General features: G+C 36.3%; 1 protein-coding gene across 1 annotated transcript in view; it reads right to left on the minus strand.

The window, feature by feature from the left end:
- Nucleotides 1-383: 383 nt before the first annotated feature.
- The window catches only part of ppih (peptidylprolyl isomerase H (cyclophilin H)), a 32,363-nt gene continuing 14,346 nt past the window's right edge, over nucleotides 384-18,400 (minus strand). The window contains exons 2-9 of the mRNA XM_039683058.2: nucleotides 17,821-17,885; nucleotides 17,620-17,643; nucleotides 17,345-17,389; nucleotides 8,468-8,510; nucleotides 4,540-4,632; nucleotides 2,831-2,918; nucleotides 2,705-2,745; nucleotides 384-865 (exon numbers count right to left, since the gene is read on the minus strand). Of these exons, the coding sequence (XP_039538992.1) occupies nucleotides 797-865; nucleotides 2,705-2,745; nucleotides 2,831-2,918; nucleotides 4,540-4,632; nucleotides 8,468-8,510; nucleotides 17,345-17,389; nucleotides 17,620-17,643; nucleotides 17,821-17,885 (468 nt within the window). The 3' untranslated portion in view covers nucleotides 384-796. The remainder of the gene's footprint in view (nucleotides 866-2,704; nucleotides 2,746-2,830; nucleotides 2,919-4,539; nucleotides 4,633-8,467; nucleotides 8,511-17,344; nucleotides 17,390-17,619; nucleotides 17,644-17,820; nucleotides 17,886-18,400) is intronic.

An 18,400-nucleotide genomic window follows, 5' to 3' on the forward strand; every position in this document is an offset into this window, starting at 1 on the left:
TTTTTGCACTGTTGAGGAGACCTGGTTGAAGTGTGATTTTATTGTTAATGGCTCGGCCCTGTTGTCCCACACAAAGACAGGCTTTAACATTGACCCTAGAAGCCTCCCACCGAGCCCAAACTCTTCCTGCACTTCAGCTGAAAGAGCCCTTTTGTCTAAATGGGACATGGTCCAAGAGATGGGGGAAGGGGTTTCTGGGTTAGGATGTGGGTTAGAGTAAGTAACAATAAAAAGACAAAGGGAGTACACTCATAAGGAATTTGCATTGAGTGGCGTGCCCTTTAAAGAGTTTAGTATCATAAACTCGAAAAGGATCTTAAGATTCAGGAAATGTCCTGATTTCGATTCTCTCTGAATTTGAAATTAAAAAGAATGTTCCAAGCTTTAAAAAACATGGGTCAAAATTTATTGAACGATAAAAAAACCTCAACAAGGCCCTTTTAAAAGGCTGATCAACAATAAAGAGCCTTGTTCTTCAGAATGTATAAAGAATACATGTTTGTTTCTATCTTGAATGTCAAGTTTGTCTTTTATGGACATTTGCAAGTGACATGAGCTAATCATGATGGCGACTTCAAACCTTCACTTCTGTTGTAATTAACATTGTACAAAATAAAACAACCTTGTTGAACCAATCATTTTCCGCAAATAATCAATTAATCCCACAAAATGACAACAAAAATTTCAAAAGGATGTGATATGCAAATGGACATCATGAATGGTAAGTCATCCAAAATGGCTTGTCTATTAAGCAGAGGTCATGTGTCTTTGTTGATGTGTAACAATACAAAATATATCACATTTCTCCACACTGGGCAATGACAATGGGCAGCTTGGGCTTGTTGTTGGGTCCTGTTGGTACATTCTGTAATGGAAAATTAAGGAGAAAAACGATTTATGACAAAAGAAGCACTCAGGTTCCAGGTCTATTTATCTGACATTTTCTATTTATCTGACTATAGATGTAGTTTTATTATTATCATTATTTTATTTTAAGAGTCAGCCGGCTGCATTTTAGTGAATATTTTCAGATTTATTTTCTCTTGGTTAAACACTCAAAGAAACCAATTAAAGGGTTAGTTCACCCAAAAATGAAAATTCGGTCAGTATTTACGTAAGACCTTCGTTCATCTTCGGAACAGGAATTAAGACATTTTTGATGAAATCTGAGAGCTGGATCACTCCTCCATACTAGTCCATAGGCTTCTTGAGGAATTTAAACTTGCCGTCCTCGAAAAGTTATGAAAGACATCGTTAAAATAGTCCAAGTGACTACAGTGCCTCAATCTTAACTTTATCAAGTGACGAGAACACTTTTTGTGCGCAAAAACAAACAAAAATAACGACTTTATTTCAACTATTCACTTCCTTCTCTATGAGCCTCTAGTCAGTTAATGTAGTGTGATAGCGTAGAGCTATGTCACACGTAGGCTCACTATTGGCCGACGCTGGTCATGTGTGTGATGCGTGTGACGTACAATAACAGAAGCTTACGCTATTAAACTAAAGAATAGAGTGAAGTAAATGAATAGTTGAAATTAAGTCATTATTTTTTGTGCAAAAAAAGTATTCTTGTCGCTTGATAAAATTAATATTGAGCCACTGTAGTTACTTGGACTATTTTAAAAATGTCTTTAATAACTTTGAGGTCAGCAAGTTTCAATCCCTCAAGAAGCCTATGGACTAGTATGCAGGAGTGATCCAGCTCTCAGATTTCATCAAAAATATCTTAATTTGTGTTCCGAAGATGAACGAAGGTCTTACGGGGTTGGAACAACATGAGGGTGTGTAAATACTGACAGAATTTTCATTTTTGGGTGAACTATCCCTTTAAGTACTATGAATTCTCTCAGACTGTAATGGCTCGTTTCCACTGTGCGGTACAGTTCGGTACGCAATTATTTGTGTTTCCACTGTCAAAAGTTGAGAATGGTACCAAAAAGTGAACTGTACCGTACCACTTTTTGGGTACCCTTCCGTAGGGGTACCTAGCACAGTGGTACGGTACTAAAAGGTGGAGCTAGACTCGTGCAGAACGGTGATTGGTTGACAGAGTATCGTCACTCACGCGTGCTACAAGGGCATTAGAAGCATTCAGTTGAAATACAGTATAATACTACTGTTATTGTGTCATGAAATGTAGTTTTAAGAGTTTTCAGGCAAGAATGTAGTTTTTTAAAGCTCAAATCTGTGGTTTATTTATAGATTTATGATAATTTGACTGAGATCCATTCCAAGCAATCACCGGACGCTCGCGCCTCGGCGAGTCGTTCTGATGTTTGCCGCTGACTCTGACGTCTCTGTAGTGGTTAATCATGAGATATAATTCGTCTTGTATAGACCTAACAGGCGATCTTTGGTCGTTCCCCATTGACTATCATAGTATGTACTTTTTCCTACTATGGTAGTCAATGGGGAATGAGATCTGTTTGATTAAAACATTCTTCCAAATATCTTCCTTTGTGTATAGCAGAAAAAATAAACACATAGAGGGTTGGAACAACATGAGGGTGAGTAAATACTGACAGAATTTTCATTTCTGGGTGAACTAACCCTATAAGGTAAGTACTGACAAATCCCATTTCTTCATTCTCTTGCACACTAGTTAACTTTTAAATCTTCAACAGGATCACTAATAAATTCCTTTGAAAGGATTATGAAGCTTGAAATCAATCAACTTAAAACTTATCAAATTTCGTCTCACCTCAATTTTCCTCATGACGAGCAAACCATCCACCACTTTTCCTGTAAGGAAAACCCAAAGCAGTTAATGGTGTAACCAGTGACTGAGTTCTCTCAGTACAGAATCAACACAGGACGTCAGACTTACCAAATACTACATGCTTCCCATCCAACCAGTCACACTTTGTGCAGGTAATAAAAAACTGACAGCCATTTGTTCCTGGTCCACTGTTGGCCTTTCAAGGAAAAACAAACATTGACGTCTCGTTTGGAAACAGCACTGAATAAAGAATCTGAAGGGTAGATGGAGTGTGTATCCTATAATATCAATGTATATTTGTATTGTAAGTTTGCCTGACTTCTCAGGTGCTAAAGGTTGTCAGTTACTTTGTCAGGAAAATGAGAGACAAATTCTAAAGGTACATTTAACAGGCTTTCTATTATTATACTGTAGTGTTCTGTTTAAAGCATTTCTGTAGCCTCATTTGGCGAATCCCTCAAAATTGGTCAAGATTATGTCCAGGTCATGTTAAACCCAAAACCAAAAAAAAAAAAAAAAGAGGTAACACTTTATTTTACAGTGCCCTTGTTACATTACTTGTACTTAATAACAGTAAATTATGCATTATTACATGCAACTAACCTTAAACCAAACCCTCTAGTAAGTACATGTTGTTAATTAATATTACTCAGTACTTAAAGGGATAGTTCACTTTGAAATTAATTTTTGGTATGTTTTCGCTTACCTCAAGGGCATCCAAGATGTTGGTGTCTTTGTTTCCGCAGTAGTTTCAATTTTGATATTTTTAGGTCAAACCGTTCTTGTCTCAGTCATATAATGGAGGTCTATGGTCACCACCTCAAAGAGCATGCACAGAGAAGTCCAAATTAAACATGATTTAATGACTTGTAAATGTAAGTACACATTGATGGCCTAAGACACGAAACGAGCGGTTTGTGTGAGAAAACGAACAGTTTTTATATCGTTTTTACCCTCTTGTAACCACAGCCACATCCAAGTATTCTGAAGGCACCGGAAAATGTATTTTATTTTATTTCGCGGTTGCAAAAAATAAATAAAAATACGTTGTCTGTTGATATATCGAAATCGGCTTCCATTGCAATTCTCTGTATATCTAAATATGTTTAGATCTTTACAGTGAAGGGCAACACTTCGGAAATCTCTGTGTAAACAATGAGTGACGTACATGTGCGAGAGATCACTTCCGGCACTTTCCGGCTCTTGTGCAGCAGACAGAAGCGCCCTCAGAGTACTTGGACGTGGCTGTGGTTACAAGAGGCAAAAAAAATATAAATACTGTTCGTTTTCTCACACAAACCACTCGTTTCGTGTCTTAGGCCATCAATGTGTACTTACATTTACGAGTCATTAAATCATGTTTAATTTGGACTTCTCTGTGCATGCTCTATGAGGTGGTGACCATAGACCTCCATTATATGACTGACAGACAAGAACGGTTTGGCCTAAAAATATCAAAATTGAAACTGCTGTGGAAACAAAGACACATCTTGGATGCCCTTGAGGTAAACTAAAACATACCAAAAATTAATTTCAAAGTGAACTATCCCTTTAAATATATAATTACAATGTAAAATAAAGTATACATATATAAAAAAAATAATACCCCTCCTTATTTGATTTTTTTCTGCATTATATTTGAGTGAAATGGAAAATCTAATTTTTGTCCACAAGATTTTGGGACACTGATGTTACAACAGAACTCTGACCGAGGGAATTTAAGCACTGTTAATCTAACACTGCTGATATGCTGGCATAATGCATACTGTAAAGGTACAGCACGAGTTTCTTTACAGGGTCATTTTGTATAAATTTACCAGTGACAGGAGTCCTGGGCCAGAGTGTTTCATTCTGAAGTTCTCATCTGCAAATGGTCCCCTGTAGATACTGCAGATGCCAGTGCCGTCACCCTGATGGGCAAAAATTTAGCATTTAAAAGCATTCACACTCAGAAGATCTGAATCACTCAAATTGTTAAGAACTACGTGTGAAGACATAGCTGATGTGTGTCTGCAGTAGGTTCACATGACCACTAGAGGCATTAACTGACACAAGGAATGTGCTGGACTGACTGTAGGCTTCTTTTTTACAACACCACTTTATTAAAACGCTTTTAGCAAAGTCATAGTCATAAAGACATTGCATGTGCAGAATATGGAACTCATATTCAAGGTGGAAAAACATTAAAATACACAAGTTAGTGGTGCAGCTATATATTTACACGGCTGAAAACAGATTAAATTCTGTGCATCAATGAGATCTTTATAACAGTATGATACTATAATAGCAGACTTTTTACAAAAATGAATTATATAAACATCAATTGTCACTGTATTTCCAAATATGTCTCAGTAAGATGAATTTTACATGCTTAGTTTTTAGTAGTTTTTATTGTGGTGGAAAAGCATAAAATGAAATGCAATGATGATTGAGAGATGAACACACATTTTCCTCAAAAGCTTGATGCATCATATCTGATACTTTTATTTTAAAAAATAATAATAATATGAAGAGTTCAGATGCAAAAGCCTCTAAGTGCCATTTGAAATTTTCTTCTAAAATGATCATTTTTATCAAGCTTGTATATTTAAGTTCAGTAATTTCACTTAAATGGCAATGAAGATTACCTATTAATTGTCATTTAAGTGAAATTACTGAACTTAAATATATAAGCTTGATAAAAATGGTCATTTTAGAAGAAAATTTCAAATGGCATTTAGAGGCTTTTGCATCTGAACTCTTCATATGGATTATCAAGTAAACCTATCCTTGCTTCAGTCCCGTAAGTGTTCATCTTAAAATATTAATAAATAATTTAAAAGTAATGATTATGTTCACTTTATAAAAATCATTAAAGATTGTTCATACTTACAATGAACTAAAATATTTGAAAACAGAAAATTGCAGAAAGATATCAGTAGATCACTGAAAAAAAGTGTGGGAATTATTTCGACAAAGTTATAATTAACTTTAGGTCACAAATGCTGTCATTTGAGCTTAACTTCTACACAACTTAGATACATAAGTGCTGCATTGTGGTTGCTGCTGTTTGTTCCCCCTCCTTTCTTGTTCTGTCTCACCCGCTTCTCAGAACGGACCCGAAGTTAAAGGGATAGTTCACTTTAAATTATTTTTTGGTATGTTTTCGCTTACCTCAAGAGCATCCAAGATGGTGTCTTTATTTCTGCAGTAGTTTCAATTTTGATATTTTTAGGTCAAACCGTTCGTGTCTATCAATCATATAATGCAGGTCTATGGTCACCACCTCAAAGAGCATGCACAGAGAAGTCCAAATTAAACATGATTTAATGACTCGTAAATGTAAGTACACATTGATGGCCTAAGACACGAAACAAGCAGTTTGTGTTAAATGGTTTTTACCTCTTGTAACCAGAACCCCTCAGATCACTTGGACGTGGCTGTGTGGTTATATAAATACTAATATAAAATAGTTATATAAAAACAATACAAATACTGTTCGTTTTCTCACACAAACCGCTCGTTTCGTGTCTTCAATGTGTACTTACATTTAGGAGGCATTAAATCATCTTTAATTTGGACTTCTCTATGCATCAGGTGGTGACCATAGACCTCCATTATATGACTGAGACAAGAACGGTTTGACCTAAAAATATCAAAATTGAAACTACTGTGGAAACAAAGACACCTACATCTTGGATGCCCTCGAGGTAAACTAAAACATACCAAACATTAATTTCAAAGTGAACTATCCCTTTAATTCATCTTTGCTGATGACTGGTAAGGTAAGGCAACAGCCAGACCTCTGGGAGGAGCTCTCTGCATGTTTGGCTGTTTCTCTTGTAGTGTGTGGAGCAGTACTGGGCTCGTGATTGGTCTACTAGTACAGTGGTTCCTAAATCAGATCCTCGAGTCCCGCCAGCTCTGCACATTTGTATGCAGCCCTAATCAAACACACCCGATTCAACTTGTCAGCTCACTAATAGACTAAAATTTGACTTTTCATATCCACCTTTTTCCTAACAAGCCTACTGTGTTTAAGATTATGGGAGGATATTCTATAAAAAAAAAAAAAAAACAGAAACAAATCATTTAAAAGCATAATGTTGCACTACAAATAATCCTTACCCATCAGTTTGACTAAATAAAATGAAAAATGTCCTTCATGTTCAAGAGAGTAATGTAACGCTTGGTATTTTAATGTGACGTGGTGCAACAACACCAACAACACTTCCTGATTATTTCCTTTGCATTCTTCTGTAACACTATGAAAAAAAATACAACATATTTTGTGGTCTGCTTTCTGAAAATTTAATATAGAATATATTCATTAATTATTGACTGGAATGCACTAAGAATGTCTCGTTTTTCTCCCCAAATCCTCACTTCTCTTTCCAGGTTTGTTTTCACACAGATGCTTTAAAATGTAATTTTCCCCCTTTTCATTTCCAATCTGTTTCAGTGTTTACTGGAATATTTCTAAAGCAGGTAAATACAATATTTACTGTCAGTCACAATGACGGAGAGCACTTTGAGTTATTGTCACTCAATGTTCCAGTTAAAGAACATATTTTATTAAGGCAGAATAAATCTAAGGCACTTTATATTGCACAATAATCATGCTGTCTAATCAGCATCTTGATATGGCACACCTGTCAGGTGGATGGATGATCTCGACAAAGGAGAAGTGCTCACTAACACCGATTTAGACAGATTTGTGAACAATATTTGAGAGAAATAGGCCTTTTGTGTACATAGAAAAAGCCTTAGATAAGCTCATTACATAACAAAAGTTTTTACATAAAAAAAGCTCATAACAAAAGTATTGCGTTTATAATTTTGATCTGTGTATTTATTTATACGGTCACATTTAATGTCTGTAATATTGATGTGGAAATAATCAGGGGTCTTTTAAAATGCTCTTTTAATGTTCGATGGTTGAGGGGTGAGTAGAATATCATCTCATTGTACGCCGCCGCTTTTAAAAATGCCCGTGCATTGCGTTATAGAGCGAATCTTTCGCTGATTGTTTACTCCCATTATTCACGTGAAGAGTCATGGGCCGTAGGAAACTGCGGATAAGGGAGGCATACAAAATGTGCACTTTTGGCAGATCCACTGAGTGTATAATAAACACTTTTTGGAAGTATTAATCTGACTTGGCAAACTTTATTCTTGCTTTAGGGTTGTATTTAAGGCGTTTAAGGTATACATTCTATTTGTACATGCATTCCATGGGAATCAAACCCATGACCTTAGTGTTGCTAATGCCATGCTCTGCAATGTTTGAGCTACAGGTAATTTAGTTTTGATAGCTAGTTATTTATGCTTGTTGTTGGCCTTGCTTCACCCTAAAATTTAAACAATTTGGTATTAGTTTAAGAAATAGTGAAAATGTAAAAATAATTTGCCATGTCAGAACTTAAAAATTAATGTATATTGATTTTAAATTGATTTAAACCTGTCATGTTTTTTTTTGTTTTTTTTTACATCAGCTCTTCCTTGATCTACAGACAATGTCAGAAATAGTTTGCCTGTGTATTAATAAATACAAAAGCTGGATTACTGCAAATATAAGGGCACACAATTATTTACCTGTCTATAACGACACATCCTTATCTGATTTGATGGGCGTCATGCATGGCAGTCAGTACACAGAGTGTAAACAATGTTTGCATATAAAAACAAACTTCTATAATGTCAAACAAGCGAAACACCTGTAAGAGAAATTCAACTCCATTGTCTGGATCGAAAGGCAAAACTTACATTGACAAAATCGCCACCCTGAATCATGAAGTCCTTTATCACCCTACCAAAAGAACAGAACATACATAAGAATTAGTGTGATGGACATTATGATTTACAAGCAGGTTGAAAATAAAAAAATAAATAAACATAGGCAATTACCGGTATTGTGAGATTTTAAACCGTTTTTTGTGACGTACACTTAAAGTAGTGTACGCAGCAACAGGGGCACTCATATTATGTAATTGTGAATTCTTGTCATTATATTTATTACATTGATTGTGATATACAACATTCATTTTTGTTCACTATAAATATTTGATCTGGAGGTAATATAGTGAAGGATTCTGGAATCCACTGCCGCTTCAATGTGTATCTTATAAGTGATTATAATCCAGGTACAATATTTTTCCTTCTAAAATATCAAATCAATTGAATGACTTCCAAGTATATGAGATTTATGTAGTTATAGAATTAAATGTCTGTTTAATGGAATAGACCTTATTCAGAGCAGCGCCATGACAGGTATGAAAGTGAGGCTGTGAGGGATAGACTTACCGTGTATCCTATGGCATCCGCTGTAAAAAGCTGAATAAAGCTCCCAGATTACTTACAATTTTCCACAACTTACATTGTCGGGAGTTTTTTGTCAACTGAAACTTCTTGGAAAGATATTTTTCCAGTGTTTCATGAGCAGAACAATCCGAAAACACATTAAATAACAGTACAGCCCATTGAAGAGATGCAAGTCTATCCTTCACAGCCTCGCTTTCATTCTCATTAAAAATCAAAGATGGCGCTGCCGTGAATAAGGCGTATGTGCACTCAATGTTAAAGAGGGTTAGTTCACCCCAAAATGAAAATGATGTCATTAATGACTCACCCTCATTTTTGTTCTAAGCCCGTTAGACCTCTTAAAGGTATCTCTTAAGATATCTTAAACCGTGGCCTCTTATTCTAAAATCTATTAGGCCTCTTAACTCTCTTATTAGTCACGAATCCAAACGTTTCCATGGCTGTGATGTAAAGTTTAATTGCTAACCTTTTATTTATTTTGTAATCAAGGCTTTGTGCTTTACAGCAGGGGTTGTCAACCGGAACAGCCCTAGATCTGAGTGGAAATTTGTAATGTCTAAATCAACAAAAGTCAAATATAAAAATGATGTTTCTTTGAAAACACATGTCATTTCTGACAAAGATGCTTTAAGCTGGGCTAAAGTTGATAGATAGGGTCTGATGCTACAAGTTTATAAATATGCAGTTACCAGTCCTGAATGCCCCAAGAAACTCTCTCTCTCATTCAAAGTCAGCTAAAAGCTGCTATCTGAGCCTGTGTCATAAGTGATAAGCTATTTATAGTAAAGCACAGTGTTTCAGTTGAAAATCAAAGACACATAAATGTTAAAAGAAATTATTGCCATTAAGAGGGAAATTTGGAGTTAAATGTTTCAAAGTAAATCTGAAGGACTTTAAAGGTGCATTGCGCAACATTTCATGGTAAAAATAGCAATTTTTCTAACCCATACATGCTTAAACAATTGCCTGATGGGCTGATTGAGCCCTTCTCTGATCACTGCGATCGCCTCTATAATCCTGTATAGTAAAAGAAATAAGAGGGATTCGGGATGGATTTGAGACTGGGCGTGACGTCATGCGCGTTCACGCTCGCCTGGCTATGTCTGGCAGGTTTGTGTATTCGCCGCCATTCTGCGTATCAGCAAAGACAACTCGAGCAACAGAACTTTAGTCAACTTTCCACAAAAGTAAAAGATGGATTCAAACTCCACGTAAGACCAAAAATAAAAATAAAAAAATACAACTTTTGTCTAGTGCCAGGCGTCGTAAAGTTGACGCAAGTCAACATCGAGATGGCTTTCAACAAATTGAGAGATCTCCGGTCTGTTCTAGGACTCAAATGGGACCCTATACAAAGAAATAACTTATATTGTTCATGAACGTGTTTCCATAATAATTAGGGGTGTCCATGGTTAACCGGTTAACCGATTAACCGTTTAAAATTGGATAACCGAGTGAAACCTTTTTGCTCGGTTAAGTGGCGTCAATACATATTTGCACAAAACTTTTGCGTTGTTTTTTTTCTGATTGTCGATAAAAAAATATTGTGAAATGACAGCGTTTCTATTAACGGTGTTATGAGACTAAAACATTTTTTTTTCCTTTCGCGATAAGCCATTCCAAAAATAATGGCAACGGACGTTGGTAGTCTATCACAGCCACCGCACTAAACATTATTATTATTTATAAAAGGAGACGTGGTGTGTCATCCAAGCATTAAGGGAAAGTCGCAGAGTTTCTGTGTATTTCTCCCTCATTTCTGCTCCGCGGTCTTGATTGTGGCATTTCTTTGAGGTTTTGTCTAGTAGGCTTTTCCTTGTATCCGTAATGAATTTTAAAAAAGAACTCTGCCTCGTATATGTCCAAACGGTCAGTGTACTTTTGCGTTCATTCGTTTCCCCTTATTTAATCCGTAGGCCTAATTGCAAAACGAAAAATGAACGGTTGTTGTATTTTGTAAAACGCAGAGTTGAACACCAAAATGTTCATTTGAACTGTAGGACTACGTCAAATGCTGCGCAAAAATATATAGGCTATATATCGACGAATTTTCTGATTTTTGTTTGATTTTTTTTGCCCCTTTAAACATTTAAAATATTTGACAAATGAATATGGAAAAAAAAATATTTTACTGGTTTTCTGAGGCCAGATTAGAACCTGGAAATGATTTTCTCCGCAGTGCTGAATGAGAAGAGCCGTAACCACAGCCTACAGAAAGGGGATTTAGATGATTTATAAGACATAATAAATGTGTCTGATAATAAAATAATATAACATAATAACGAGGCATTAATTGTTTATTAATAAACTGTTGTTTTCTAAATCAGTTTCTGCTAAAAACAAATCTCCATCCCCGGATGCACCTTTAGAGAGAAATACATAATTAGCTGACTACATAATTACATAGTCAGAAGATATAGATATTGGCTTTCGATTCGAATTTGTTCGTTTTAAATTGGACATTTAAAGCTTTAGTCTACAAAAGCTTTAAATGTCCAATTTAAAACGAACAAATTCGAATGCGGTGGCTGTTTCAGTTCTCGCGCTCCAGTTCACGGAGATCATGAAGCGCGCCTGTTTGTTAAAGCACAACGTTTTCTTGTTATTGTGAGTTTACACAAATAAATGTATTTGCGAATAATGTATTATTATTTTCTGTATGACCAGAAATGAAAGAGTATTTTAAGTTGTTTCCACTGAAAGAACTGCAATGAAACTGCAAGTGTTCACATGGGCGTCTCGCAGCCTGCACAAAGCACACACTGGATATGCGTCAAAATATTGTGTTTATTTGTGCTTTGTTCCTTTTTTGGATAAAAGCGTCTTCTACATATGCAGCCTAAAAAAATGTTACAATAATGATGATTATTATTATTATTTGCGGATACGGAGTTTTTGCGAAATGGATGTGTTGCCAATGTGCGTACTTTCAATGGGCAATTTCAGTTTGAAGGGTGATGGAAACGCGCCTACTTTAACTGCTCTGAACTTACAACTGCGTTTTATTTCTATGAATTAATTTCGTTTCAAATGGGGTCCAACCAGTTATTAAAGGTGTTAAAAATTAACTCTGTATCTCGAGGTTGCGGCGCGCACATGGTTAACCGAGTATTAACCGATAAGGGCCTCGGTTAATGAAAAACTTGAAAAGGTGCAGCCCTAATAATAATACAATCATAAGTGGATACAGTAAGCACATTCAACATGGAGATAGATGGAAACAAAACCCGAACCCACTACCCTCGTTTTCCCCTCACACACACATAAGTGTGTAATTTACTCAAATGCCTTTCCTTTCATTTATCTAAAATGACTAACAGATTTATAACTTTATTACCTCTGAAGACATTATGACTGTAACAAAAGATTTGTGTGGCTGATGCTCGCTTGGTTATGAACAGCTCGTGTAAGTGTGTGGCACACCTCTGGTTGCAGTTTCGCTTGTTGCCAGAGAGGCAATGCACTTGCGCAATGCACCTTTAAGGATTCTTTAAAATAATAATACGGACCCCAAATGATGGTGACATTTTTGACTAATTTATTCTACGACCAGTACGTTTTCTTTTGTTTTTGTTTTTTGTCATCTTAGTCTCCACCATGATCCAGAGCTGATGGCTCTGGTTACAGAACAATACTCTGAATGGATGGGTGTTATGACAAAATACACGGAGTATAATCTCAACATTGCTATGTAGCTGCTCTAAGGAGTCTAGTAGATTTTAGTGATTAAATACTGCTGTAATTATCCGGTCCACAACTAGATGCAACTATGACAGGACACACCCTGAGGAAAAGCAGATTATAGATAAAGAGCTAATGGCAATGGGCTTTCAAGAGTCAGCTCAGCTGAGACCATTAGGTGACTATCATTAATTCCTGTGTAGACCATGCTCCTCATATAAATGAATTTGTTTTGCTATGATGTTGGTTGCCTTATGGGCTAGAACTGTATAGAAGTTTCAGATTCAGCATTACTATAAGAGTTTTCACTCCTGCAGGTCATTAGACATGACAGCATAATTTCAAGACATGGTGGTGGCTAAAGATGACGACCGCTTTTGCCGATTCAAGAGAAAATCTGGAGAACAAAGGTGAAGTGAGTTCAGCATTTAAACTAAAGATATCCGTATAAAGGTTCCTAGCATAATGTATTTTAGTCGTAAAAAAAATTGAGTTACAAATTTAGATTTTAACCTTAGTAAATGATTAAGGGTTCTATACTGTAATGAATTCAATATTATATTCTGTCTAAGTTTTTTAAATGAGCGATTGTTTCGCTTAATAAGACCCTTATTCATCGTCTGAAATAGTTTAAAGCCCTTTGAACAGTTTGCACTGAAACTGTCTTTTGGACCTTGAACCGTTTGGTTCCCATTGAAGTCCATTATATGGAGAAAAATCCTGGAATGTTTATCAAAAACGTTAATTTCTTTTCGACTGAAGAAAGTATGACATGGATATCTTGGATGACATGGGGGTGAGTAAATTATCAGCAAAAGTTTTTTTTTAAAAGTGGACTACTCTTTTTAAGTGCTTAGATGGAATATTATGGGTTTGTCTTTTTTTTTTTTTGCGCTGTTCATTTTTAGTTAGACCATCATTGTGTTTTGAACCCAAAAATGGCCTGCAAGGGGTGTGGTGTGTCCCGGTTTGGATTGTTCATGTCATTGTCATGTCTCGTCATGCGATTCCTTGTTTGCCATGTGATCCCTCCATGTGTTCCCTTGTCTGATGTGTCATTTTGTAATTGGTTCATTGTTCCCATGCATCTCTTGTCTTGTCATTAATCTTGTGTGTATTTAAGCCCTCATGTTCGCCTTATCTCTTTGTCAAGTTTTGTTTCCTTGTAACCACTGTTGGTAAGCGATACGTCCATGGTTTTGGGTTCGTTCGTGCCACAACATGTTTTTGTTTCATGTTTAGTTTTGTTTGTTATAAACTGCACTTGGGTTTTTCTTTACAACTTGCCTTCAGTGGAAAAGGATCCACTTCACATAGTGAAAGAAGTGGATTAAAGGTGGAATACCTAAAATTTTTGCATTAAAATATACCAAAATCACAAGGCCAGTGTTATATATTTAGTTAATATTCCAAATGTTTCAAACAATGTTTAAATCGCGAGAAAATTGAGATTTTAACCAAGGAAACGGGGCGTGTGAGCAGAGGTGAGCTGGGAGTCGCGAGTCAATCGCGTCATATCCGCTTACCTCGGTTTCCGCTCGTACTACGTGTAGTCCTGGACAAATGCGGTAGTTGTAGTTGTGCGTTAGCGTATATCAAGCAACAAACGTAAGCTTGTTTCGCGCATTTGTTATGGAATGGTGCACAATTATTCTTTTCATTTTTTCTTTTAGGAATGTGAACTGTTGGCTGTAAAGGGGGTCGCACACCGGACGAGAAGCACCGCGCCACGTTTAGGACAACTCCACAGTAACGTTATCGAACACCGGACGCGCACTTTCTCATCAGTGTATGGCCAGAAATATTGTTATGTTTAATGACAGGAAATGAAGATAATGTCTGTTCTATGTTATGATTGTACTGTACAATTAAATACAATCGTTGCTGAGTCTGCATTCTGAAAACTTTACCTCAGATCATCCGTTAACTGAATGAATTGAGAATCTCACCTGAAAAATCTAATAACATCAGCAATTGTCATTCAAGCAGCTGATTTCTGTAAATGACTGCAAAACTAAATGCATATTGAAGCATAGGGCGAAGTCAGGATCCATTAGCAACGATTTGAGACAAAAATAATTAAAATTTTATACAAAACTATGTAAATGGCGCTCTGTGGCGCAGCAGGATTTTGAACACGGTCCTGAAGCGTTGCTGGGCACCGCGGACAGACGCTGAATGGCGCCACTGGTATGTTTACACTTATAGATTGTTCGAATTTTAAATATGTGGTGCGACGCGGCGCTGCAGCTTCTCGTCCGGTGTGCAACCCCCTTAACGTTAATTTTGTGAAACTGTAGCTGTGGCTGAATACTTACACGACATGAAAAGATGCGTCAAATGTACATGATTTTTTATTTTTATAAAGTTACCAAAAAGGAGGACCAGCCACGTCAACTCCTTGCAAGAGACCTGCCCCTTCAAACCCTCTCCACCATAGCTTCGTCCAGTGACTCGTACAGTAATATCTGTGATAACTAATTTACTTTTAAACCTGACTTCTCTTGCGGTTATTTCAGTTTAAGGAAAAACAAGCATGTCATTAAACGCAACATTTATAGAAATCGAACTTTACCTCATCCATGACAACTAATTTTCGATTCCTGTCTGACTGATTTATCCACGGTGGAGTTGAAAACAACAGTTCCCATCATTCCGCGTTCCTCCACGCCGTCATCAAGCAAAGCCGTTGTTGTTGTTTTGAATGTAGCGCCCTCTAGCGGCATCTAAATCTTAGGTATTGTAGCTTTAATAAATGCATCTTGTTGTATCATATAATAAATTGGAAATTATAGTTTAAAAAAACAGCAACAACAACAAACAGTGTATATATCCTTCCCCAGGAGAGATCATTCATCTAATATTTTGAAGCAGCCTCAATTGGTAGACCAGATGTAGACCCCAAATTGGTCTTTAAGGGGGGACTGAAGAGGGTGGATTCTGGAATTCACTGTCGCATCAATGCATATCTAATGAGTGATTATAATCAAGTTATTAACATTTTTCCTTCTAATGTTCAATTGAGTTTATGAGCTTATGTATGCATGTAGTATATAAAATGGTCTTCACTCATCATATCTGGTCCTGGGTCTTTAACTGATTTATCCCCAACAATAGGAGGGCGGTGGAGTGCCACTGTCCTGCAGAGTCTAACTCTAAAACACCAGCCTGGAAGTTTCTAATAATCCCGAAGACCTTTATTAGCTGGTAAGAGTGTGTTCAAATAGGGTTTGAGCAAAAGCGTGACTTGAAAACTACATTATGATAGTACTGTTTTGAATTGCAAAACATCATTCAAGGTGTGTTTGCATTGAAACTTTGATCAATGAAAAAAAAAAATTACTAAACATTTAAATACTGTCTGCAGGACATAGAAATAAAAGCCAAAGCATTATACTTAGAAGTATGGATTTGAACAAACGGTCCCACTTTATATTAAGTGGCTTTAAGTACTATGTACTTGCATTGAAATTAATAATTTGATACAATGGACTTATTGTGTACATACAAAAGTACATTGTACTTACATTTTAAATTTCCAGCATGTAATTACAGCTATAATTAATTTATGTAATTACATTTGTAAATAAACAGTTGACCCTCCCCTCACACCTTAACCTACCTTTATACCGACCCATACCACCACACCTGTCCCTAACCTTACCCGTATCACACCTCAATAGCAGCAAAAGTGATTTACAATACAACAGGAACACAATAATACATTGTACTTATTGTTCAATGTAAGTACATAGTACTTAAAGCCACTTAATATAAAGTGGGACCGAACAAACTTCTCATTCTAATTATGAGCAACAACAAAAATTGACAGCAAATATTCACAATAGGGTTCAAATCTGGACTCTGACCAGGCCAAAACATGAGCCTGATGGACTTGTTCTCAAGCCACTTCTTGGTTGTCTTTCCAATTTGGCTAGGAGCATTGTCTTGTTGAAAAATAACATCTGATCATTCCTCTTTAGATAACTTTTCATCTGTGGAAAGCAAGCCATTCTGCAATATGTTCCATACTCCAAAGTATTAAATGATGTTTCACAGTGAAGCAGCTCACCAATACCAGAAGCTAAAGAGACTCCCCACACAATGACACTCTTCCTGAATGCTTCACCTCACTAGAGATGCATTTATTATTATATTTCTCAGCAGATTTTTTAAAGACCATCTGCTATATACCATCGTTTTTCGTCAAAGAAACACATAATAATTGGGAAGGCTTTTGAACGGTGGAGAGAACTCAAAGAATTGAACATTTTTAAATTGGACGCCGAGGTTGCACCGTTTCTTCTGGACAGGTGAGTAGCTTCTAATGCTGACTTTTTTGTATGTGAACTGTGTGTGAAAATATAATTCTTTAAAAAATATGAGTGAAGCTCAGCTAAAATTGGATAGCTTTAGCAAATATCTGATTATAGGGATTTAGTGTGTGAGTTTTTCATGATGCACGAAGCAGGAGGGAGGGGCGAGCTGACTTGGTTTGTTTGGGATCTCGCTTTTAACACAAACAGAAGTGACGTCACCCACAATCGCTGATACAACCTTTAAGTAGCGAATATTCTAATAAATTTTGCAATCTATTTAGTTATTTTGTATCTGTGAGCAATACCAATTAAAGTGTCTAACCTGTGAAATGTGCAGCCTTTATAGCCCACGGGAACTCCATCCTTCCTACATTGGACAAAAGCAGAGCACATGGTCAAAAGTACACGCAAATCAACAAAACCAGAAAAAGAAAGTATGTTTCTTATAGTATGATTTGAACATACTCAAAAGCATCGGTCACAAAAACACATAAAAGAAAAATGTAATATGAGTATGTGGTAATATACGTTCAACCGTGCATGTGGTTAAAGTAAAACAACCCTCAATTAACCCACTGAAATCTGAGACTGACTTACTTGAATTCACCAGTGCAGAACTGCCTGAAAGACAGAAAAACAGATTCACATGTAAACTGGCACAAATAAACCAAAATCTAGAACTTATCTTTAGAAGAACCAATAAATTGCCATGCAGTAAAGAAAAGGGTTTAAAAAATTACATAACACACAGAGTTTTTTCTAGTGTTTATACATAAATGGAATGAGGAATCTTCTTACCGAAAATTTTCGGCAGTCTTTGGAACAATGTCAGCAAAAAGCTCTATCTTCATTCTGCCAACTTCCTAAAATGTTTGAAAAATTAAAAGAAAAAAAAATGCTGACTCCAAATAAAGAGGCAAATATTAAGTCACATTCAAAAAATCTAATCAAAGATTTGGTATCCTGTGTATGCAATGACAAACAGGATATGTTTTACTTTTAATCATCTGTAAAACCATAACTGTGACGGGAAAAATCATACATACAATCAAACAAACAAGAACACACAATTTAATCAAAGGATGGGAGGCATCTGCTGTGTGCTTTGAATGAATGAATGAATGAAATGTTGATATCCCACAAATGAAAGAACAAGTTCTGAGCTGTCACTCCCACATGGTTTAAAAGAGCTGCATGTTTAAATCCATAGCTGAGAATGTTTGTGATAGTCATGGAGACACTGTTTCCAACAGCCTGGGAATTCTTTGGCCATTATGGGGTTTTCTTCTATATGCAGTTTTGTCACAAGGGAAGATGGGTTTCGTTGCATGGAGCAGTAATTATGAGCAGTAACAGGTATGACTAGAATGATTACTAG

This window comes from Pimephales promelas, chromosome 14 (genome assembly GCF_988280905.1).
Source record: "Pimephales promelas chromosome 14, fPimPro1.hap1.1, whole genome shotgun sequence".
Taxonomy (NCBI): domain Eukaryota; kingdom Metazoa; phylum Chordata; class Actinopteri; order Cypriniformes; family Leuciscidae; genus Pimephales; species Pimephales promelas.